The 26,674-nt window shown below is 41.6% G+C and overlaps 1 protein-coding gene across 1 annotated transcript; it reads right to left on the reverse strand.

Annotated features, from left to right (window-relative positions):
• Nucleotides 1-1,735: 1,735 nt before the first annotated feature.
• ISY1 (ISY1 splicing factor homolog) lies at nucleotides 1,736-23,968 on the reverse strand. The gene is made up of 11 exons (XM_034776756.1): nucleotides 23,741-23,968; nucleotides 22,842-22,864; nucleotides 21,123-21,174; nucleotides 17,868-17,933; nucleotides 17,281-17,323; nucleotides 16,033-16,145; nucleotides 13,326-13,443; nucleotides 11,512-11,634; nucleotides 7,083-7,192; nucleotides 5,019-5,105; nucleotides 1,736-2,636 (listed from the first exon to the last, which is right to left on the reverse strand). The coding sequence occupies exons 1-11, from the start codon at nucleotides 23,741-23,743 to the stop codon at nucleotides 2,529-2,531; spliced, it is 846 nt and encodes a 281-aa protein (XP_034632647.1). The 5' UTR covers nucleotides 23,744-23,968; the 3' UTR covers nucleotides 1,736-2,528.
• Between the last annotated feature and the right edge of the window lie 2,706 nt (nucleotides 23,969-26,674).

Genomic DNA, 26,674 nt, shown 5'->3' on the forward strand with positions numbered 1-26,674 from the left:
AAGCCTACTGAAAATGAACTCTTAAGAGAAAAAACTGGCAAAGGCCTGAAAGCGCTGTGAAGTCTTTAAATGAAGTGAAAGTGCTATAGTATTGAATGTTATAACACAAGTACTTATGGTGCTCATGTCTCCCATTCATTAACCCTCTTCTACAAACAATTACCATGACTTTCCCATCCATGTTCTTTGCAGAGAAAAGAGGGGGAATTAAATTAAACAAGGTTGCTAAACAAACTGGTTGAGTCAAATCTTGGTCATGAGCCTAAAGTCAGTCAAATTAACCCAATTAGGCAAGATATTAATGCAACAGTCAGCCTAGAATTATGTTCTATAATTACATACAATATCTGTTTTTCACATTAAAACTAAATGAGCTTTCTTCAGTTGCTAACTGGAAACAACCCTTTTCAGCAGCTGGTATTCTTCATGACCCATTTTCAAATTTCTTCTGAAAAACCATCTTTTCCCGCTACCTCTTATTGGCTCTAATTTTACCTTAGCATACTGTAATTCCATGTGTATGGGGATAAAAATCACCGCATACAATCATTTTCATAAAGTAGTTGAGTCATGTTGCTAAAACACATGGAAGCCCATTACATAAACCACGTTATGATGTAACAAACACTACTCTGAAAATATCTGAAGTCCTTATAGGCTTCACTGACCCTACTCAATGCAATTTTACCCCAGAGCATAGCTTAGACATCGCACTGGGTCTTGGTGGTAGGTTTTTGTGGAAGTAGATAAAAAAATTAAAAAGCCTCAAGTGTTCATGTTGCCTTTACGGTCACTGAGCACAAGATGGTGTTGAAAAGCTGCAGTCTCTGTTTGAAGAGCTCCATTTTCAGAGGATCTAGAGGACAGCATTGAGCAATTGCTCATCTGTTCCAAGGGCTCTCTTAAGCAGATACAGTAGGTTTCTGTCAATCATCCTGTTCAACACGAGATGCTGCCAAGAAAGTTAGTGAAGTGGTACAGGCTGAGGGGCTTTCAATATGCAGGTCACACCCAGCTTTACATTTGTTTCAATGGACCTGTTATGGTAACAGCTGATGGCCCTTGCCACCGTGGCTGACCAAGATCAGAGTTCAGATTAGGGCAAGATGGTAAACTCTGCCCAAAGAAGACTGATCTTATGGGGAAAAGACTCAAGAAATTGTGGTAGTATTATCAACTCCTTTGATTGAGGTAGATATGTATTTGTTACTCAGGTTTCCAATTTAGGTGTTGTCAGATTCTCTACTCTTCTTGTAGGTCCAGAAATAGTGGTAGTGGCCTTGAGTGCTTTTATTTTTTTTAAACATCGATACTAGACAAGATACAGACCTCATCACAGGAATCCTTACCTTTGCCACCTTCAGACTGGATTATCACAATGCGATACACAGGGTCTACATTTTAAGACTGCCTGGGAACTTTAGCTAGCACAGAATCTGCCTGTTTGTTGAACGCTACATTTCTCACAGACTATGTTCTGTGAAAAGGAGTGACTTCCAGTTAGTCTCCATTCATGCCTGTACACCAAGATATTCATGTTTCATAAGTTATTAAAACTACATAGCTTGGGTACCTCAGAGATTGCCTCTTGTCATGTGCTACAGCAGCCAAAAGCAGCTGGTGATGAGAGAGTTAACAGCCCTCTGGCTAAGGGATCTTATGACTTTCCTTCTCTGTTTATAGTAAGGAAAACACACATTATTTTGAGTCAGACTGAAAACAATATAGAAAAAAATAGTTTGTATAAAATGCTTTACTAAAAAGATCTGAGTAACTTATTACAAAGGTGAAAAAGTAATTACAATAATTGCTGAAATATCCAGCACTCTAGCAATCCATCCGGGAACAGTCATGAATCAGAACACGAAAAGAGTTTTAGACAGACTACAAGAAAACTGCATCGCTTGGGCAGATAAATGAGAGTTTACTTCTTCAGAGTTTGAGTGATTTTTCTGAAATTTATGAAATAGTCATAGAAACGGTCTTCAAACTCCATCTCAGACTAACAGGTTATAGGCTAGCCTAATAGTTTAGAATTAGCAGACCTCCATCTAGAGGTCACCATAGGACGGTAGAATTAATAGTCAGAATGTGGAGGAATGAAAAGTATTTGCCAGCCATGTCACTCCTAGGGCATCTCCTCTGGCTTCAGAAGGAAACTCTTTGGTTTGCTTTTCTATTCAAGAGTGGTCGCTATGGTAGTGACCACTAGAGAAAGGGAAAACACGGAAGTAGGGGAAATAAATGGAAGCTAGAAAAAAAAATAGTACTGAAAACATGAAGGAGGCCAACTTATTTTTGTTGGTCATTTTTTGAGACTGAGGGACAATAAATACATTCCTTAGGGTGGAGACAGAGGAGAGGACAAACCTATATGGAGTAGGCAGGAGGATCACCTTTTAGTCTTAGCATTAGGAAAGACTAACACAGTTGCTGATGAGTCTATATTTAAGGGATCAAAGTAATTGCTGTCAGGATGGATTGTAAAAAATAAAATAAAAAAAAACATGCCACTAAGTGGTGAGACACTACAATCCGAGAAGTCTTTTAGCGTCTTCACTTTGTGCCATGAGAGTTTCACTGGCATACTTCTGGAGAAGCTCCATCTTCTTTCTCCGGACAAGAGCTTCCTCAATCTGTAAATACAAAATATAAAATCATTCATTCACTATTCACAATTCAATCACTAATACCCAGAGATTCTAGATCAGGCAGAAAAGAAAGCAGTCTGTGAAGGCTGGAAGAAGTTGGCCTTTTATCAGAAAGTGGTACTACACAGGGACAGAAGCAGCAATAGCATTCATATTGCTCCCAACGTTCAGCTAAAAAATAATGTTGGTCAGCAAAGGCTATCATTGGAACGGAAGAGACTGAGGACTTTACAGCTTTGCTACTGCACATTAGTATTTAAAAACCTTCCGTGGCTGACTCATTTTCCATTATTTTGGATATGATGTTCCGCTCAGAACTCCGATTGGATAAAATAATTCAAGTGAGTCATTTTCCCGCTACAGGGCTTTGCAATGAGATTTGGATGCACAAACATGACCGCTCTTAAAATAGGCTAAATCCATACCACAATAGGTTAATTAATTTGCACTGTTTACTCTTCATTTCAAAGTCTTGAAAACAAGACTAGTTTGTTTTTTTAATCAAAGAAAACTGCCTGCATATGTTGCAGTCTTAATAAAATCACCACTATGTTCCTGACACAATTACAGGATTAAACATCCTCACTTGAACTCTATATGCTCAAATACATGCAACAATTTTTTTTAAGAAAGAGACAGCCCTTAGCCACAAAGTCTGGATCTGAACTTCCAGCACATGAGAAAGTTCAGATCCTGGGTTTTGGTCTGAACCAAACTCTAGTATTTCAAAAGTTTTGTGCAGAAATTCCAAGTGCATGTAAAAAATATGGATTTTCCGTTATTTAAGAGGTTGCCAAGGAGAAAATGATCAAGAAGTTCTACATTTGTCCTAAGGATATAAATCAATAGGTGCAATTCCACTTATTTTTACAATCAGTGTTGTCATTTATTTTCCCCCCTCTCTTTAATTGTTCTCTCTGAAAGTCAAATATGACCACAATGAGTACAAAATAAGAAGTGGAATTGCAGCTACACTGATTTAAATCTTTAGGATAAGGCCTTGTTATTGATCATGCCTTTTTCAGGAACCTTTACATCATAAGAAGTTCAAAGCTTAGTTAATGTAAAACGGCATTTCTATACAAACATCACAAGATAAATTAAAATACGCTCCTCATTCCTTTTCAAATCCACATAATTCTTATTCACAGTACACTGCAAAATAAACATTATTCCTACTAAAAAATATTACATATTTATCTAAATGAGACTGTACCTAGTACATGACCTTTAAAAAGTTCATTCAAATTCCAGAGGATGAACACCATTATAAATGATATCCACACTGATTTTGATTAAAAATAACACTCTTCAGCTCTAGGCTGCAATAGGCAAACCTCATTAAAATAAGAAATGGATGATTTAGTCATTAGAAACAGATTATTATATTCCAGTGAGTAACACTGACAATGGAAAAGGGTCTGGTCCATTAACACTTGCATATATTTACCCAAGAGACAACTTTTCTGCTTTACAACTGGAATCCCCCTAGAATTCCCCTTGCCTACATCAACAGTAGTTCAGCATCAGATACCCTGTTCTGACTGTTCCTCACAGTGCTGTGCTCACTGAATCAACAGTACTGCTATTCAGTCTGCAGCATTTCTCTCCCCTATAATTTTGCCATCTGATTTTAGCACAGATTAATACTGTATGCTTCAACCGCTTCATATGGATACATTACTGTTGTCCTTTCTTTCCTCTGCAGCTCCGGTGCCAAGCATTATGGGTTATCTGTGTGAGGCAGAGGCACATGTAGCGCTAGGTAAACAAACTGGGTGAGAAGTCTCAAGAGTTGTTTCAGGCAAATTGATAAAATTAAGCTAAGTTGTACCCTAGAACAGTTTCAAAAGTGAACAAAAAAAGAGTGACTGATTTCAGGCTCATCTAATCAGGCCCATTTTTAAGAATGGTCACTTGATTCCCTAAACAAACAAACAAAGCAATCAAAAATAGAGGCATTAAAAGTGAACAAGAAAAAAAGCCAGATGCTAAAACTCCAAACACAAAAACTTAGAAAGTTAATGGTAGCAAACCAGGGCTATCTTTCGAGTAACCCATCATAATGTATATTCTTATTTGCACACTACTTTACAAAACATTTGAGACTCTCAGATGAAAGCATTTGAAACTACAAACGTTATGTCTCATAACACTCCTGGAAGGTAAACATCCCCATTTCAAAGATGGGTAAATGGAAGTGAAGAACTTAAGTGATTTCCACAGCGAGAATATTCAGGAAAAGAACCCAGGAGATCTGCCCCCTAGTAGGAAACACTTTCTATAGGATGCCTGCCATTATTTAGGTCCTGAATTGTAATAGCCTGTGAATGTCCCATGTGCCTTTGTCTCCCCGTTATTTCTTACCTCTTGTTGTGATGGCACTGGAACATGGGCAATAAATTTCTGCTGGCCTTCTTCGCCTTCTTTTTCTTTGCCGCTTTCCTCATCAGACTACAAAATTAAAGAAGTTTACACAAGCTTATTTTGCAGTTTCCATCAACAGGTCACTACAGCTAAACCTCACTGATCTGCAGTAGTGGAGGCAAACCCAAGGCAAATTAATGAGGCTTGCGAACCACAAAGTGCTGGGGGCATGACCACTGCAGGAGACACTGCACTCCACGCAGCAATAGGGAAGCATCACACCACCCTGACCCTGCTTCTTAAACTCCTAAAACAGAGTTGCTTACTTTCCTCTGTACCAGGTGCCATCCCTTGTGCTGCTGATGTATGGATGTGGGGCCACTTTCTTACTTTTCCCACATTTCTCAGCTGGGGCAGTGCAGAGAAACTAGTTAACTCAGGCAGGGGATTGGGGCCTTTACAGAGACAGCCATGCCATTTTTCTGTTGAGTGGTTGCTCAAGAGCTGGCACCACCAACCTCCTCGCTCCCCACAGCTGGGCTCAATGTAGCCATGGGAGATAGCATAGATATAGATAGAGCAAGGTGGTGGGGAAACAGCAAGGCAAACTTTGTCAGCTAGACTAGTTCCTATGACAGGCCCAGAAGAGCTGCATGCAAGCAATAAGAACATGCTTCTGCAATGCTGCTGACCTCCCAGGAATAGGGCTACTTCTGTCTCCTATCTCAGGGTCTCAGTGAGAGTGGGATAGGGTTAGGAGTGACATGCACTCCCCGCCATTGCTCTGCAGGAAGCATGATGTCACAGCAGTACCCCTGCTCGTTAACACCAGCAGAAACTTGCTAATCTGTGCTCCACAGAAGAGCAAAGCTGGAGGATAGTTTTGTAGTACATCGAAGTGTGAATAAGTGAAGTTCTACTGTACACAAAACAACTCGAGTTCAACTACAGACACTAAATATTCTACATATTGCACACTGTTGTATCTGTACTGATAAGTAAAACCTTTTGAGAGATTCAGAGTCTCAAATGCCATCTACATCAATATCCCCCACAATAAAAACTCAAAATTAGTCTTCTTACTTGGTTTTCATCATTCCAACCACAGGAAAAAGCCTTCCCAGGCTGCTGACTTTGGTCTCACTCTAAGCATGACTTAGAATCAAAAGCCCCATTCTAGTGTTAATTTTTATCAACCACAAACATTTATGCATAGGGCCCTAACAAATTCACAGCCATGAAAAATGCACTGTGAAATCTGGTCTTGTGTGCTTTTACCCTATACTGTACAGATTTCATGGGGGAGACCGTTTCTCAAATTGCAGGTTCTGACCCAAAAGGGAGTTGCAGGGGAATCATAAGGTTATTTTAGGCAGGTTGCTGTATTGCCACCCTTACTTCTTCGCTGCTTCAGAGCTGGGCATCTAGAGAGTGGCAGCTGTTGGCCGGGTGCCCAGCTCTGAGGGCAGTGCCCCGCCAGCAGCAGTGCAGAAGTAAGGGTGGCAATATCATACCATGCCACTCTTATTTCTGCACTGCTTCCTTCAGAGCTAGGCGGCTGGAGAGTAGCAGCTGCTAACTAAGGGCCCAGCTTTGCAGGCAACAGAGCAGAAGTAAGGGTGGCAATACAATATCATGCCACCCTTACTTCTGTGCTGCTGGCAGTGGCTCTTCAGCTCTGAAAGCTGTGCCACTGCCAGCAGCAGCGCAAAAGTAAGGGTAGCAGTACCACATCGCCCCTACAATAACCGTGCGACACCACCACCCCCAACTCCTTTTTGGGGCAGGACCCCTACAATTACAACACAGTGAAATTTCATATTTCAGATTATCAAAAATGATGATTTTTTACATCCTGTGACAGTGAAATTGACCGAAATGGACCATTAATTTGGTAGGGCCCTACTCATGCAGAGAATACAGAAGGTAGCAAAATTCTCCTCAGAACAAAGCTGCCACTCTGCTTCCAAGTAATTAATGCTGAAGACATCTAAAAGGATACTCATGCTATCCAGGCTAACATTAATTGCTATCAAGACTTCAGTCTCTTATTCACTGGGGTACCTCATCATCGACGGCATAGATGTTTATTTCCTCTTCTTCCTCCTCTTTGTCACCTCCCGCAAGTCGTGCCTCTCTCTCTACTTTCCATTTTTCCACTGCTTCTGCTATGACTGGTTGGAAAAATAAAGTGAGGATACTATATAACTAGGTTTAAAAGCAATGTCAGACAAGAAAGTCAGTTCTAGAGCTGACGCTAATTCTTCTGAGCGCTTGTATACAGACTTTTACCACGCACTTGTAACAATGCTCCTGGTTAGATCCACAGGGATTGAACTTGGGACCTCCATCTAAAAAGCATGAGCTTCTGCTGACTGAGCAAAGGATTAGGTCCATTAGTTCAAAGGCAGAGGAAGACCCCAAACAAGTAAAGGTAGTTATCCACCAGAGGGAGAAAAAGTCACACTTAGGGCACGTCTTCACTACCCGCCGGATCAGCGGGTAGCAATCGATCTATTGGGGATCGACTTATCGCGTCTAGTGAAGACGCGATAAAATCGATCCCCGATGGCTCTGCCGTCGACTCCGGAAATCCACCACGGCAAGAGGTGGAAGCGGAGTCGACGGCGATGTGGCAGCGGTCAACTCGCCGCCGTCCTCACAGCCAGGTAAGTCGACCTAAAATATGCAACTTCAGCTATGCTATTCACGTAGCTGAAGTTGCGTATCTTAGGTCGACACCCACCCCCCACGTCCCCCATAGTGCAGACCTAGCCTTAGTGTGAACTGCACTGTAACCAGGCTAAACCTTGGACGTGATCAAGTTGTTAGACTGGTTACAGAACATGGTTAATGGCCCAAACTCCACACTATAATTGTGTTGTAACCAGATCCAGGGAACACTGTTCTAAATGGATTCCATACCACAGCTATATTTATAGTGCAAGCAGGCACAAGAAAACAGGCTGCTTGATGGCGGTTATTGTACCATAAGACTGTCAAATACAAAATTTCTCTTACTTGAGTAATTTCTACATGGTTTAACCATGTTCTCTTTGACTCATTTTTATTTTCTCCATTTTATAATCCATGCCAAATGAAGTGTACTTTTTTTTTTTATTAAGGTAACTGGAATTGGTTGTAGAGACTTTATGATGTGGATAACCGCTGTTGGGCTACTATACCTGGGGTACTGCAAATGCTAATACACCCTTAACTATAACAGTAGCAGTGCTACTTCAAGTTATAAGTAGTGTGAACATTGCTTCACTCCTCTTTTCTTCATGCCTTTACCTGATATTGCAGCCTTCACGTTAGGGTCCACATCTATCTCAAATGAGCCTGCAAATATCCTGCAAGGACTACCAACGTATGCAATGACAGCCCATTTCAACCATTCAAGGTTAGTCAGTCTCCTAGCAAAGAAGACAGCAATGTCTCTAAAAAGCCCATAGAGATTTGCTAATAGCTTTCTTATCATGCAGTTAGAGTTACAATACCCAGAAAGCAGCAATTTTTCATCTTTGACAGCAACTGGGGAATTACTAGCCCCTCTTTATTCATGTAAAGAAACAAAACTACAGGAGGAAAAACTGACCACAATCATATAGTTGTTCTGCTATGTGATAGCATCAGTAATGAAAAAGAAAGCTATTGCTAATTAGGAAAGTTCAAGTAGTGTATAACCTTTTAATTCTATATCTCACATGAGCAGACCATAAAAGAGCCTGGATGATGTCTCACATAACTGGTGACCTTTAATATTTTTTAATAAAAAAATAAAGATGTCATGTGCTGTTACTTTGGGGCAGTCAGTCACATTTTTTTTTTCTCCCAGTATATCTGAAGCACCCATCCCAACAATTCTAGGAGCTTACACAAGCTTTTGAAACACACACACAGGTTAAAAATCCAAAATATTATTTTCCCAAACTCCAATGAATTGCCCACCAAAATAACCACCTTCTTCATGGGACCCCATAACCCTGAACCTCCACCCAATCAAAGGATGCTAGAGAAAACATATACTCTTACAGCATGCTCCAGAGGCCAACAAATTCCACCTTACATGAACCAATTAAATTCCCTGCCTCCCTGCATTCAAACCAAAGGGCTTGAGCATCTCCATTTATTACAAATGGCACAGCGTCACTTGGGGAGAAAGTTTCTTAGGCAGTCACATGAATCTAGTATACTGCCACTCCTGTCTGTAACCAATGATGCCAAGATAAAACACTAGACGTTTTTAATGTTTGCAGTAGCCCCTATATGCTCAGATCTTGTTTTCACGTTAATGCTTCACTCCTTCCTATGTATTTGAGCTCCCAGACCCTCCCTGTTCCCACCTATTGCTACCTTCCACCCACTTTAGGCTCCATCCCACAACACTCAAACAGTTCCTACTCTCATATCCCTACAAGAGTCTGACCCACTCCTTCCACTGTGCTCTCCCACTATTCCCTCCACAAAGGATCCAATCCCATTCCTGCCAAATGCTTCTATCCCATGGTCAATGGCAGCCCAGTCCCATGCCATTACTGCTGCCTTTACCCACCCCTCTTGTGCGCCCAGCACCCTGCTCCTCTCACCGCTCCAACCACTGCTGGATCCTCACCCTCTCACTTAGATCAGCTTGATCTATTCTTACCTACTTCTGTCCCTCCACATTCTACCCAGGAGCAAGCCTAATTGTGCTCCGATCCCAGGTTTGCAGCAAGACTCTGATTTGAGGCACTAGCACTAGATCCTGTAGTAAGTAGGAAGCTAGGCAGCAGCCTGCAGTCTTTAGAAGCTCTCTTAACATGGTTTCCTATACACCTCTCCTTACTGCACAGCTTTCAGCATTCCTGTGCTACTGAAATTGCAGGTAGTGAAAGGGGACCTGGCTTTGCAGCTGAATTCAGGTGCTGTGTACTGTGCAACACATGGGGCCTGCTCAAACATATTACAACTGAATGTTTGCTCCTTCTAGCTGCAGCAAAACATATGCAAGTTGATGAGTACACAGCCTGGATTAGCATTTATGGTAAGATCAGGTCACAGAGTGGCTAGCCAAAAAGAACAACTCTGCAGGAAAAACAAGGGGGGAAAAGCCATGAAAGAAAAGTCTGTTGTAAGGGACTTGAAAAAAGACTGAGTGCATTACCTGTGGCTCTGACATCATCATCTGACTCACCTGAAGTATATAATGCAGATTTGTCTCTATGTATTCAAAAGAGACTGAACTAAACCAGAAAGGGACGAAGTCAATGGAATAATATCAAGTCTACAACTAGAATGACACAGGTATTAAATTCAAGAAGGTAGAACCTGAGACTTTTACTGGTTGCTATGCAGATGAGCTAACTCAAGTCAACCTAATGTTTTCCCCATAAATATTGATGTCATACTGGGGAAAGGCAGTATTTCATAACTATTTATAGAGCTTCCCCCTATAATCAATTACAGCAGCTCGGCTATTTCCTCTGTGGCTCATCTAATTCCCTTTAGACTCATTCCTTCCATACTATATGAATTAGTTTCCCCTGTATCCTTGTGATTACAAACATAACAGTTTGGAGTATGCTTAGGCTAACTGGAGTCAGATGGTAAATCACACAAATGGTTTCTACTCCTTTATACAGGAAACCATTTAGGATCAATAAATAACAACCAGTTTTACCAGTGCACATTTCTAAATGCTAAGTTTAGGTTACATTCCAATGGACTTTTTTTTTGTGCAAGATGTTCTACTGAATTCATGTATGCCCCACCATAGCAATACTAGCAATCAGGGCTAAGTATAGACCTTTTCCAGTGGACCTTAAAGTGCTACACAAAAGCAGGAAAACTGGTATCCAGAGAGGCTAACGTGCCCAAAGCCTGTTCGTGGCAGTACCTGGTATAGGACCTAGATATCCAATACCCACTGGCTTCAGTGGAAAGGTGTAAACCAGCTGGCTTCCAACAAAAATTAGTCCTTGCAGCTTTATACTTTTGTTTGGAAGCAGATAGAGGAATGAGAGAGATTGCATCCCCTCTTTAAATGAAAATATGCTAGTTTTCCTGAATTTGATTTTTATATAACTAAGTCAAAGGTTGCTGAATAAAGTTTTACATTGAGATTTCAGCAAGAGACATCCAGAAAGAGTGACAGGAAGATGCCCACTTCCCTTGCCTATCCTTTTATTTTAAATGGAAGCATAGTAGTTAAATGGGACAACAAAAATATTCCTATCAAAGAGCTGTACAGTACACTAAGTTAAAAAACTATCAAAGGTAGGAGTACTGCTTACTCACTGTAGTTAGAACTATGTACAATGAAGATCTACAAACCAAAAGAAAAGGCAGTGAAGCACCATTTTAAAGAGTAAAGGCAAAAAAAAAGAAAAAACCCCTTCTGCTCTAGTAACATGCAACTTGGAGATGGTTACATGTAACAAGCTGGGGACACCAGAAACAGCCTTAAATGAAACTGCACCCCATTTATATAGGACTTTTTGATCTCACATACCTTTCTTTTCATGTTCCTGTTCCAATGGCTCCAAGACACCATCATCTTCATCCCTGTAGCCGTAATACTCTGCATCAATAGCCTTCATAAGCTCAGCTCGAGTCTTCCTTGGAGGAGGGAGGGCTGAAGGAACAAGTGACCATCACACTTTCAACCATCCCCAAAAAAAAAAAAAAAGTGACATTCTACTAAATTTAACAGCTGGTCCTGCCCTCATGGATCACATCAACCCTGTACCATTTGTCTAGCAAAGCAGATTAATTTGCATTCAGACTGTGTGATTTCTGACCATCATCCTAACCCCTCACATTCCCATTAGTTTCCACTTTCTGGAATTTTCTTTAGGTTGATGCCAGCTTCATGCTGCCAACCAGTGCTCCTAGAAAGTAGTTTTTCTTTGAATTCTACAAACGCTACTTCAGCTGTGGATGACAATATCTAAAAGTGGATAGCGAAATCCCACCTGGCCCTCTGTGGCTATGTCTACACTGCAATGAAACAACTGCAGCTAGCCCATGTCAGCTGACTCAGATACACAGGCTCGGGCTGTGGGGCTATAAAATTGCAGTGTAGAGGCTCAGGCTGGAGAGCACACTCTGGGACCCTGCATGGGGGAGGATCCCAGAGCCTGTGCTTCAGCCCAAGCTCAAACCTCTACACTATAGCCCTGTAGCTTGAATGCTGCAAGCCCAAGTCAGCTGAGACAGGCCAGCTGTGGATGTTTTATTGCAGCGTAGACATACCCAATGAGATTCTGGAGCAAGGCTTCCTGAGGAAAAAGTTTAAAATGGTTCCATTTGGGCTTTTAGGCCCAAGTGCCTCTTGACCAAATTATGCAATATTTATACATAAGATTGGCTAGGACCAGCCAAAGGGTCAATAGGTCCACATTACAGGAGATATCCATTGATCACCTGCCTCTTACGAAAAATAAATGACTGAGATAGAAGATTAGATAAGCCATTGATCAGTAACAGTATAGCAGTCTATATATAGTTTCTGATTAATGGCCTATCTAGTTCACAAGATAGATTAAATCCAACTCATACAAATAAAGAAAAAAAACTTTCTCTATAGGATATTTACCTTTTCCTTTGACTACAAAATTAGTTAGCGTTCTTAAGCATTACAGTGAATACAAGAAGCAACTTTTCATGAAGATTTAGTCAATATGAAACTTGTAGTGGAGGGCTGAACACAGGCAGAGTCATTTTAACAGGACAGCATCAAATAGTTTTAACCAAAGGTTAGTTTTATGAGCTTACAGGCATGTCATCCTCTCTTAGAAAAGTAGTGTGGTCCCTACTTCATACTAAATACAGGAGGTGGAGCATGAATTTAAAACAAGGAAGGGAAGAGAAGACACACAATTTCCCCTTTTATCATCCTGCCCTTGTTTGAAACAGTCACTGAATTAATATAAAATATTTGAGCTTTGGGAGTGCAGAAAAACAATTTTATCTAATTCCATTCAAGATAATCATGGCTGTGAAAGAATAGGCATGTAAATAAATGGGTTTCTTCTCAGTCAAAGAAAGAGCTTTTAATGGATGATGACTTAGTTATACTGTGGTAAATGTTTGACTAGACTGATATGTACACAAAGATTCTTTTCCCCACCTCTTTTGCTAGGATTCACCCTACATTTCAGATGACACATTTTGTATGACAGGAGAGATGCTAAAGAAATTACTCTGATGTTATCCTGGCTGAAAAAGTCACAATTCTGAAGAAGGGAAAACTTCACATCTGTGATAGTGACCCATCAATAGAGAAATAATGAATAATTCTGAAAAGTAGCTAAAGTTACTTACGTTCCTTTTCAAAGAGCTCTCTGACACCCGGTAAATCTTTAGCAGCTCCAAAATATTTGTAACCCCTGTTTCCTGGAACTTCCTTTCCTTCATGATCTAGCATTTTAGGACCAACTCTCTTTAAAAATAAAGCAGATAAAAAAAAAATCATTGCTCCTGTCCACGGTCATTTTTCTTTCCCCATGTTAATTAGCATTACCCATGCTCTGGTTTACTAGGCTAAAAAACTGCTCTCAATCTATGTCAGATGATTCAGGAGTAGCAGCCCACTCAGACAATCTTTTTATTTTTCAAAAGAGAAAATGTCCTTTTACTGAGTGCCAAGCAGTTAGAAGGACTATGCAAAGCATAGAGTACTCTGACCCACGGCAGACCCACCTTGTCACCCCACATACTGGATTTTACAGTAGAGGAACAAGGTGGGATTAAAATGCCATACACAGAAGTTTACTATCTGGCTCCTTATGTGATCCTTAGTAGTCCAACTTTTAATAGACGGCCCTGATAAATCAGCACAAAATTACTAGAACTGTCAAGCAATTAAAAAAATTAATTGTGATTAACGGCACTGTTAAACCATAATAGAATATCATTTATTTAAATATTTTTTGATGTTTTCTACATTTCCAAATATATTGATTTTACTTACAACACAGAATACAAAGTGTACCGTGCTCACTTTATATTACAAATATTTGCACTGTAAAAAACATAAATAGTATTTTTAATTCACCTAATACAAGTACTGTAATACAATCTCATCATGAAAGTTCAACTTACAAACACAGAATTATGTACAAAAAATAATTGCGTTCAAAAAAAAAAAAATCAATGTAAAACTTTAGAGCCTGTAAGTCCACTCAGTCCTATTTCTTGTTCAGCCAATTGCTCAGGCAAACAAGTTTGTTTACATTTGCAGGAGATAATGCTGCCTGCTTCTTGTTTACAATGTCACCTGAAAGTGAGAACAGGTATTTGCATGGCACTGTTATAGCCGGCGTTGCAAGATATTTAGTGACAAATGCGCTAAAGATTCATATGTCCCTTCTTGTTTCAACCACCATTCCAGAGGACATGCATCCATGCTGATGACGGTTCTGCTCGATAATGATCCAAAGCAGTGCGGACTGACGTATCTTCATTTTCATCATTTCAGTCAGATGCCGCCTGCAGAAAGTTGATTTTCTTTTTGGTGGTTCAGGTTCTGTAGTTTCTGCATCAGAATGTTGGTCTTTTAAGACTTTTGGAAGCATGTTCCACACCTTGACCCGCTCAGATTCTGGAAGGCATTTCAGATTCCTAAACCTTGGTTTGAGTGCTGTAGCTATCTTTAGAAATCTCACATTGGTACCTTCTTTTTGTTTTGTCAAATCTGCTGTGAAACTGTTCTTAAAACAAAAAACGTGTGCTGGATCATCATCCGAGACTGCTATAACATGAAATATATGGCAGAATGCAGGTAAAACAGCAGGAGACATACAATTTTCCCCCAAGGAGTTCAGTCACTAATTTAATTAACACTTTATTTTTTTAAATGAGCATCATCAGCATAGAAGCATGTCCTCTGGAACGATGGCCGAAGCATGAATGGGCATATGAATGTTTAGTATATCTGGCATGTAAATACCTTGCAATGCCAGCTACAAAAGTGCCATGTGAATGCCTGTTCTCACTTTCTGGTGACATTGTAAATAAGAAGTGGGCAGCATTATTTCCTGTAAATGTAAGCAAACTTGTGTCTCTTAGTGATTGGCTGAATAAGAGTGTAGGACTGAGTGGCCTTGTAGGCACTAAAGTTTTACATTGTTTTGTTTTTGAGTTCAGTTATGTAACAAAAAACCCTACATTTGTAAGTTGCACTTTCACAATAAAGAGAATGCACTACAGTACTTGAATGAGGTGACTTGAAAAATACTATTTCTTTTATCATTTTTACAGTGCAAATATTTGTAATCAAAATATTAATATAAAATGAACAGTGTCAACTTCATATACTGTGTTGTAATTGAAATCAATATATTTAAAAATGTAGAAAAACATCCAAAATATTTAATAAATTTCAACTGGTATTCTATTGTTAAACAGTGCGACTAAACTGCGATTAATCACATTTAAAGTCGCGTGAGTTAATTGCTATTAATTGACAGCCCTACAAATTACATTTTGATTTTTCATCATGAGATGTTTTGCGTCAGAGACCTGAATGTCAAAAGTCAAGTATTTCATTATTTCATGATCAGTCAGAGCCATTTACTCTCTGCTAAACACCTTTACACACTGACATGTAATACAGGACATTGGAACCACAGAAAGTGGCAGGTAGAGTTTGTGTCTCTCTTCGGATTCTGAACAAAAAGTACTAATAGCCTTATCTTAACAAGACCCTAAGGCTGAAAGAAAGTCATCAAATAGTCATTTTCAGAACCAGGAGAGGGAGAGAAAGATAAGACATCACTATTTGATCTAACATGCCATTCAGCATGTTTAGAGGTTGAACAAGATTTGTTGATCATTGAAATACCAGCCACTAGGAAAAAAATAACCAAGTGTGTTTAATACATCTCTGTTGTACGCACTATGAAACACCGATCATGCAATATTCAGTAGATTAAAGTTTCTAGTCTTGGGTCGATGGGCTTTCACTTTGCTAGCCATTCACAGTTAACTGCAGAGATGCTGTTTGCCAACACAGTTGTTTTATACTTACTGCATAATCAGGACCTCCCAGCTCCTTTATCCGGACCTCCCAGTGCCCCTTCTCTCTTAGGAGTTTGTTAATTTCATCATTCAAGTCTCGAATTCTGAATTCACCTAAACCAGCTTCAAGATAAAACAAATCAAGAAGTTCTTATAGAGACTGTATATTAACCACTTCAGAAAGACTCATTTCTCTCTGTTCCTCTATGGGGAATGCTCCCCAAACTCTTGTTGGAGGCCCAGCACTTTTCTTGCTTTAACCAGGTCTTGCCTCATAACGAGCAGTTTGGGGGCTCAAAAGACTTAACTTGAGCACGCTGCTCCTGCTTGGAGAGAAAGACACAGTGCTCCTCCTTGGACCAGGTACTGACCCTCCTATATTTTTTTCTATAGGAAACTCATTTTTATCCACTTCGCCAGGAAGCAAAATCTTAAATGGGGATGAAAAGTGACTGCTCACTGGTCCATGACCAGTACTTAAGAGTACATTATTCCTAAAAGCACTGGCCTATCCATTTTCAGTCCTGGCATGTCATGAAGTGTATAATGCTCGGGTGTCATTTAACTTAATTTTCTTCAATATTTGTAGTTGAATACTGACACCTAAACGTCAATAATTTCACAAAACTAAATTAATGAAACCTTAAGACAAGCTTCAACAGCACAGTTAGGATAAAATATTGGACTTTTCTCCCTTATTTAAATTGGGCTATTGTAGCTCTTCATGAAAGCAGAAACAAGAACTGTTCATAACAGCAGTTCACATAGCCTCTCAGGTTTCCTAGTGCAGATAATCCCAGTGGCAATAAAGATTTTTAATTTGTGAATTTTTAAAGGTAAATATTTACCAACAAATATTGAAAAAAGTGTAAGAGTTAAGCAAAACAACACAACACTTTAAAAATTAGGTCTAGCCATAGATAGCATTAAAAACATCCACTAAAAGCAGGTCAGAATTGATGTGAGGGAAGGAGGTAAGAGGGCAAACAGAATGATGCAGTTTTAACATCAAATCATTATTGCTAGAAACAATTGCTATGCCCCACTGCAGAGGTGGAGTTCCTTCCAGCTCTAGTGGCAGATAGTGAGCATTAAAATAGTCACCAGGACCACTGTCCAGCAGCGCTATTTTGAGACCAATCCACAACTTAAAAACAGCAGCCAATATGACTTTATAGCCAGGTAAATTGCAGCAGTGAGTTAACTGACACTGGAACCAAAGTTTCACACAAGTCAACTGCAATTAAAAGATGCTCACCATTTTGAATCTGTGCCACTTTCTTGGAAATTTCTCCAATAATCTATTTAAATAAAAACAATTATGCAGAAATTAGTTTTTCTTGATGAGTCAGAAGTCAGGGTAGTTTCAACTGTTAAACCATTCTACATGCTTAAGAGAACTCATATTTGAAATATCAGTAAGATGTTAATAAAAGTTTAATTTGGGCACAAATACTACTTATAATGAATGAAGAAGTATCCATACTGGGAAATGCATCATCCATGACTCCTTTTTGTTCAGGCATTTGCACCTTTGTGCTAACAATAACCTGCAGTCTATCCTTTAACTTTCTGGTCATTTTGGTTAAAACATGACACACACTATTTTAGCTCAGACCTCGGTCAATTCTTAATTTAACTGTTTACACACAAGCTAAGGAGAACAATTCTAGCAGCAAAGAAATATTAGACTTAGTTCAGTGTTCAGTACAATTACCTCATTAATTTTAATTGTATAAATATTTTGTTAAAATTATGCATATTTCCTAATTTGATTATTTACCAGTTCATCCTCTACAGAATTAGAAAAGCCTGATGTTCACTGACTATATATGTGATGCATACCTGACGTCTCCATTTCTCAGCTTTAGGCAACTCATTACATTCTGATGCAAGAAAAGGTCTTCGTTCCTGTTTGGGAGAAAGACATGTATAGTAACTCCTCACTTAACATTGTAGTTATGTTCCCGGAAAATACAACTTTAAGCAAAATGATGTTAAGCGAATCCAATTTCCTCATAAGAATTAATGTAAATGAAGGGGTTAGGTTCCAGGGAAATTTTTTTCATCAGACAAAAAGACTATTTTTTTTTTTTTTTTTTAATATATACACACACACACTCTATAAGTTTTAAACAAACAATTTAATACTGGTACACAGTGATGATGATTGTGAAGCTTGGTTGAGGTGGCGGAGTCAGAGGGTGGGATATTTCCCTTACTGCTAAACGATGAACTAGCAATTGGCTGAGCACTCAAGGGTTAATTCTCACTTTACAAGACAGCAGGAATGGAAGGAGATAGGCGCATTTCCCCTTTAAGTACACTGCTTTGTTAATTAGATCAGCTTGCTGAGACCTTAGATGCTGCAAGCTCCCTGGTGTGTCCCCCCTGCTCTATGGAAGATGGGGTAAACGGGGTGCAGGAGCAGGGAAGAGTGGAACACCCTGACATTAGCCCCCCTCTACCTTCCCTGCCCCCCACACAGCAAGCAGGAGTCTCGGGGAGCAGCTCCAAGGCAGAGGGCAGGAGCAGCACATGGCAGTGGGGGGAGGGACACAGCTGAACTGCAGGCATCTGCTGCACAGGGAACTTAGGGAGCGGGGAGCTGATATGGGGGCTGCCGGTCCACCCTGGTTCCAAGCCCCCACCAGTTAGCTGCAACAAGCTGCTCTTCCTGCAAGCGGTAGACAAAGCAGGCGGCTGCCAAATGATGTTAAAAGGGAGCATTACACAACTTAAAACGAGCATGTTCCCTAATTGATCAGCAACATAAGAACGAAACAATGTTAACCGGGACGACTTTAAGTGAGGATAAAGCTTCAAACCACCTAATACTGAAGCTTGACCTGTTCCCAAAGCAACTGATATTTCATGCTCTGAGTGTAACATGGCCTACTTGTTCCTGGATTAGTCCCAGGCAAATCAGCCACTCATGCCTCTTTACTCGAGTTTCCTCTGTTCCCATCCCATTTTTAAAGATTTCATATAACAGCCCTGATGAAAGAAATTCTATTTAACCACTGAACACAGCCACCAATTCAAGCCCAGCATGTACAAAATAGAGCCTGTCATCTTCCATTCAAACCCTTTTCCTCCATTCTCCAAACCCTATTCTCTCCATTCTTCATCACCAGCAATGCTCCAGTCAGTGTGGCTCAAGCGTAGTATCACTTTTGACTCCTCTGCCCACATCTAGTCCACAGGTAGATTCCATTGCTTCTCTGTACATCTATAAAAGTCTATCCCTTCCTTTCTATTGCTGCTGCTAATATTCCAGTCCATGCTCTAGTTTTCTGCATTAACAACTACAGCTTCCAACTCCATGGCCTCTGACCCTTCTAGTTCACTCAAAAAGCTGCTACAAAAATCATTCCTTTCCTGCCACTAGCCACTTCACCACCTTTGTTTGCATTCTTCCGTTAACTTGTTATTCCATACATACATTCATAGTATTCCTCACCTTTAAGTCTCCCTACTTACATATTTGCCCCTACAGCTCCTCTTACTCCCACTTCTTATGCTCCTTCCAGGCCTTATTTTCACATAATTTATGTCTCCCCTTATGTTTGGAACTGCCTCCCAATTAGTGTGTCCCCCTCAACCCCCAAACACACATCATCCCTTCCTCTGGGAAACTCCTGAAAAGCCACCTGTTCAAAGTTTTACCTGCAATAGCCACTGTTTCCTACTACATTACTCTATATCAGGGGTTCTCAAACTTCATTGCACCGCAACTCTCTTCTGACAACAAAAATTACTACAGGATCCCAGGAGGGGGGACTGAAGCCTGAGCCCACCCAAGCCCCACCACCCCGGGGGTGGGGAACAAACCTAAAGCCCTACTGCCCCAGGCCAGAGGGCCGAAGCCGAAGGGCTTCAGCCCCAGGCGCCTGTAACCTTAGCCCCGACACCCAGGCCTGAAGCCCTAGGGCTTGGGCCCTGGTTCCCAGCAAGTCTAAGCCAGCCCTGGCGACCCCATTAAAATGAGGTTGCAACTCACAGTTTGAGAATCACTGCTCTATATTGTCCCCATAGAGTTTATAAATATGTCAGCTCTAGGGAAAAGATGCAAAATTATAACTCAGAACAAAGCCCTTTAGAGTAGGTTGTGTGTGTCCTTCTAAAAAACTTACTCCAAATCCTTCCATTGACCTGATCCTGCAATTCACCTGAAGAGGGTGGACTCCTGCACCCACACAGAGCTCCAGTGGAGTCAATGCATGGCTTCACCTGTGGAGTCAGTTAAGAATCAGGGCCTAAGATTATGGGGATTTTAGTTTCAGAATCCATCCTTTTGACCAGTGGTTTTACACAATATAAAGCCACTGGCATCAACTATTTTTCAAGTCACGTGCGAATCTAACTTGATTTGAGGGTTAAAAGTTTCTCCTAGGGTGCATGGTTAAATTTAAGCATAGATGTGATAGGAGACACCACATGGCTGAATAATGGCACAGCATGCTGTGTCATGTGCAAGCCCCGAGTTCAGAATAGCCCTGGAAGTGGAATGCTTAGCGGTCGCTACTTTGGTAGTACAATACTAGGGAAGTGAAAAGATTATAAAAGGGCTTTTCTAGCTCTCCTGAGCTAGTTGGGAAAGAAGCCAAACAAAGCCCATGATCAAAACCAATGACAATGAATGTACAGCCAGTTAGCAGAAGGAAATCTCTTATCACTACATTTATATTTTTAGAATTGCCTTCTGAATTACCTTGCTTGTATCTCCTTGTTATTCTTCCAATATCAAGGCATATTGCTTATACTGTGAAATGCCAACTTGGCTTGGCCATATGGACTATTTAAGCATGGTCCACTGTATGCCTCTCCAGCACAGTTTTTTCAGCCCTTCCCCAGCAATAACTGTTACTTGTGAGTTTTGTTGCCAGACTGCTTTCCAGAGCTTCTCTCAACTTAAGCCCCTTTCCCGGTGACCAACACCTAGCCCTTGTGCAGCAATTACATGTGTCACATTCCCTCTGCTCACAGTTGTTGAAGCAGCACTGCATGTGGCTTTGCATTATGTGCCGATAGGTGAGGACTAATTTCTTGGTGATTCATTTAAAAATAACATAGAAGACCTATTTTTCTCCAGCCTACCTTAACTTTTCCTTCCTCAAGCTGAGCTTGGCGAAATCTCGCCAAGGCTGTCCTGAAAGGAAGAAAGGAAATTAGATTACTTTTAAACCTCTTCATTCTAACAGCAGTGATCTTCTAAACCAAGGTTTTCAAAGAACTTAACTGGTTAAGTTTTGCATGGATACACTATATTATATATAGGCTTTCAAAAAAGAAAATGATAGCTACTGTTTCCATTACGAACATTCCAACACTGAAGAAGCCACCAGTCAAAGTAGTCAACACCAGTTACCAGTGCAGTCACCCAGCCATGAATTTTGTGGAGCTTACTATTAGAAGTACCAACAGCCTGCTAGGGGGCAGGGAGACAAGGATATCAAGCTTGTTAATTTTAAAGAAACATTTCTCAACAGCTCAGGTAGACTCCATTTTCATTCTGTGGCTGATTAATTTACATAGCTTGTTTATTTTAAAAATAGGTATGTCAAAAATTTCTGCAAGTATCTCTACCACCACTGCCAAGGGGTTCTTCAAAAACCCATCCCTCCATTGTTCCCAATAAGCAAAGCTACAGCACCCCTGACTCTAGCCAAGAGGACTGCAAGGTACTTCAGACTGTGCTCCTCTAGTGAGCTAAAGAGGACACAGTTGCTTGAGACAGATGAAACAGCTCCTAAGGGTACAGGGCATAATAATGCTGCAGTCCTCCCATTATGGGAGTGAGGGACTGAATCAAGCCTTGGTTGCATGGCAGTGAAACTTCAGGCTACTTCTACGTTAGTTTCTGGTAAATTAAAAACCCAAGAACAAAACGCTTTCCTCGCTTTGCAATGAGCTAAGAAACTCTCACAGGACAAAGTACTTTGTGCAACATCTCTGTTGTATGCACTATGAAATGCTGATCATCCAATATTCAGTAGATTAAAGTTTCTAGTCTTGGGCTGACATACCACATTGATTCATAATATTTTAGCACACATCTCCAATGGGGGTTTGCAATTCTGTAATAAATTCACGTTTACAATGCTGAAGACAACTTGACAGATAAGAGACACAGGTGCCATGATAATGCAAGCAAATACTTCAAACCAAGGGCTCACCTCCTGAATGCTCAATATTAATCTTGCATGTTCACCTCTGCCCAGCCAAAACGACAACATAGCTGTTCCAGTAAGGCCCACTAAAAGCGCTACCACACCTGCATCTGACATCTAACTTTAGTAACACTTCTAGAATCCAGAGGCTAAACAGCACCACTGGTTCATGATTTCTCATCTTATAATGTCCATAATTGCCATAACACGCAATTGATTAAGTAGTGGGGGAGCATTACAGAAGTCCTGATACTTGGAATGCCATCACAAATTATACTTTACAGGTACGTTTAACATGTAATATGACTGTGTATTAACCAGGGCTCCTTGAATTTAAGTCAGTGTGGATGGAATACCACTGCCTTTCAAGCATGGAGCAGATCATCAGTCCTGTTCGTACATCAAAATACATATATGAAAGAGTCATTTGCATATATATACTATTACTTTGAAATAAAAACAAGTACTTAATTTAGACTGTAAGCAGGAGCTGGAAGTGCTGTACATGCTGACAGAATTTATTAGCTAAATAACACATCTAAGTGTTCAGTTACCAAGATGATAAGCAACAAATACCAATAGGAGGTGCACTGTGACAGACACTTTGAATGACAATCAACATAACCAAGTTCAGAGCTGTACTTACATAGCCTTTTCTGCATTTCGAGCCTAAAGAAAAAAGAGAAACAGATTAACATGCTAACTAATACTTCAAAATTCAGTCAGTCTGGCACAAAAATGACTAGAACTAGTAAACGCTTGCAAATAATGAAAATAGGAACAAAGTGCCCAGATTTGTTCAAAATCTCAAACTAACACCTCCCCCAGTCCCCATCTCAGGCCTTAATGCTTATGTATATTATTGTTGCACCTAGGGTGGACCAGGACCTCACTGTGCACTGTACAAACTCAGAAAACACAGTCCCTCTCCAAAAGATGTTACAATCTAAGTGTAAGACCAGAGAACAGATGGCCAACCAGACAGGCAAAGGAGCACAGGGAAATAATGTGACGCTGCTTCAAGAAGAGGGTGAACAAACTGGATTTTCCGGGAAGCCCACACGTGTCTTGGGAGCTGCTGGCAAAGGGCAGGCAATGAACACACTGGGACCGTGAGAGGGCACACAGCCTATATGAACTCCATGCTGCCGGGGAAGAACGTTTGTACTGCGCCAAGCACAAGGGTCTGGGCCCATGCCTAGGGTCCAAGGCTCTACCACAACACAAATCACAGCAGCAACCCCGGCTCCTCCTCCTTGCGAGCCGGAGCTAGTCACTGCGCGAACCCATCGCCCCAGACACAGCTGAGAGGAACGTGGGCGCGCGGGGCCGGTGTATACCTGGCACAACACACCCGGGGAAGCGGGGCGGGGCGGAGCCGTCTCTAGAGAAGGCCAAGGCCTGCCTGGTGGAGGGGAGCCGGGCGGGGGCGGCCTGTGTGGAGAGGTGGCCGTGGGGATCCCCAGGGTGCGGGAGGGGGTCCCAGCAAGACCGTGGGCGGAGCTGGCTGCGGGGCCCGCGGCGCTGACGCAGCCCGTCACTCACCATGATCCCCGCCGCCTCACGGGCCCCGCAAGTGGCACCTTCTTCTCCGGCCGCTTCCCACGCGCGGGCAACAGGAAGCGACGCCTCGGCGGGACAGATCAGAGGTCAGCGCAAGCCGCCAATGCCCCGGAAGAAGATTGAGGAGGTGGCAGAAGCAGGAAGTTGGCTACGGAGCGTAAAGTGAGACACATCGGAAACGGAACTTCCCCTCCAGCCTAGTCCGGCCGCTCGCTGGATCGTGCCGTAGCGACACTTCCGGCTCTGCGCCCCGTGCTCATACTTTGGCGCTTGCGCAAGCTGTCTTCGCGCAAGTGTAGTGTGTGGGTCTCAGAGGAGCATGCGCATGAAGCGCTCACCTCCCTGGCGGGATGCCTGAAGGCGCAGGCGCAGTAAATCTGCGGAATGGGGGTGGGCTCTACGGTGCGTTAAGCTTTAGCCTTTCCCACGCCGGCGGAGGGTCTTGTGCTGCACCTGCGTTAGGGCCAGATGGCTTCAGGCTGCAGCGCAGCCACCTGCCACCTTTCCCCACCACTAAGGCCCAGGCCCTCAGAGGGATTTAGGTGCCTAATGCCTATTGAGGGTCTGGGTCTAAATCCTCCACTAGGCACAGGCAATTACAAATAGTCTTTGTCGGCCCCCCGCACATTAACTTTGTTATCCGGCCTTCTCAATAGTAGAGGAGTGCAAAACCCTTCGCACCAGAACAGTTTCTCATAATCTAATAAATACTTGGAGAGTTCTATTTGTCATAGAAATTTCTGTCCGTTCCAGCTGAGGAATAAGGAGAGACGGACACAGCTAACCAAGCAAGGAGCCCCGGGAGGGGTGATCTGTTTATTTCAATTGCAATTGGGTTCGAACTCATAAGTCAGCAAGAAGAAAACACTTACACCAAAGCATTATATGCAGTTGCTTATGATAATTTATCGCTCTATGATTGGCCAAAATTTGCCATCATTGCCATACATAATTAGCAAGCTACATGTATCTGCCCCTCTTATGACCCCACATTGTCTATCTACTTGCTCCCTTCTCCTTGCTTATTTTGCAAACTAAGTGGTTAGCTATCTACAAGACGCAGGCACAGAAAGGTCCATTGTCTCCAGGTTTGGAGTTTGGCTACATTTCCTCTTGAAGGAACTTCCTGACTACCTATAACTGACCCTGCATTTTGTCCTTCTTCTTTCTCCCATGTGTACGTGACAAATTTGCCCCCTGGCAGTTAAGAAGAATAATTTTATATCATATTTTTTAAAATGTCTAAGAAACTAGTATTGGGGGTTTCTGTGTTCATTGAAAAAAGAACAGGAGAACTTGTGGCACCTTAGAGACTAACAAATTTTTATTAGAGCATAATAAATGTACAGCCCACGAAAGCTTATGCTCTAATAAAAATTTGTTAGTCTCTAAGGTGCCACAAGTACTCCTGTTCTTTTTGCGGATACAGACTAACACGGCTGCTACTCTGAAACCTGTGTTCACTGAATCTGTCTGATTCCATAGCACAAGTCCTTTATTTGCATGTAAACAAATTCTTTCGTTAATTGCCAGCCCCATGAACTCTGGTGGTCAAATAGGGTTCTATTCATCTTGCACATCTTCTCCAGTAATACTTGTCTATAGGCCAAATTATGCCTTCATCTATAAAACCAATATTGTTATTATGCAACCACATTAATTTACTATTACACTGGTGCCCAGAGGCCCCAACCAGATGTAGTAAGATGAGTCCCTGAAACATAAAACCTTGTATCAGAGGCCTGGTATGAGGCCTGAGGCCTGAACTAAAGTAATGGTCAAGACTTTGTTAACATAAAGCAAAGTTAAGCTGTGAGCAAGAGGTAGGCCCTGCTCCTAGTCTGGCAAGGAGAGGGCTGATGTTGCAAAAACACACATACCTAAAAGGTACTGGACACTAGAGATATAAATAGGTGCCAGTACATTCCACGCAGATAAGGAACATGCTGACCCATCCCAGAGACAGGGTCAAAAGGATAATATGATGGATAGAGTTGTTTGTTCGAACCAACATGTACCAGGAGGGAGGCAGCACTCTAACGCATAGAGGGGTTGTACCTCAATGCATCAGGAGTGATGTGTAACTTGTTTGTACCTGTGTATAAGAATGCATCCCTGAGTGGATGTCTTTGTCTGGCCTAGGGGGCAGTGGTAAATCCCACCACTGACTGAGCCGGTCCATTGTCAGGGAGCACATATGTACTAGCAAAACTGTAGATATCTGATCTGGGGAGCTAGAGACTGTGTTTTGGTTGGCAATAAACCTGGCTGGGTGCTTTCGTACCTTATCGGAGTCTGTGGTCATTGGGTGATCTGCTGTGCCAGCTATCTGTGCAGAGCTGTGACAGCACACCGGGAGAACACGCATGCACACAGCTGACTGTTATCAACATTGTATAGAGCAGAGCACCACATCGGTGCCATCTGATGACACCAGAATTGGTGTCCCACTGTACATGGAGATTAAGCCAAGTGATACCTGTGCAAATCTATTTAAATTTAATGTCAGTGTGAGCATGATGGATGGAAATAATCTGTTTTGACGCTCAGAGCGAGTTTGCAGGGACAGCAGTAAAAAACCCCAAAATATCTTAATTCTTGCAAACTTCGCAAATGTAAATCAGTAAGAAATTAATATAGAACCATAAGAACAGCCATATTGGATCAGACCAATTGTCCATCCATCCTGGTATCCTGTCTTCTGACAGTGGCCAATACCAGATGCTTCAGAAGGAATAAACAGTACAAATCAAGTGATCCATCCCCTGTGATCTGCTCCCAGCATCTGGCAGTCAGAGGCCTAGGAACACCCGGTGTGGGGGTTGCATCCCTGTCCATCTTGGCTAATAGCCATTGATGGACCTATTCCCCCATGAACTTATCTAATTCTTTTTTGAACCTAGTTATACTGAGTAT

Source organism: Trachemys scripta, chromosome 7 (genome assembly GCF_013100865.1).
Source record: "Trachemys scripta elegans isolate TJP31775 chromosome 7, CAS_Tse_1.0, whole genome shotgun sequence".
Taxonomy (NCBI): domain Eukaryota; kingdom Metazoa; phylum Chordata; order Testudines; family Emydidae; genus Trachemys; species Trachemys scripta.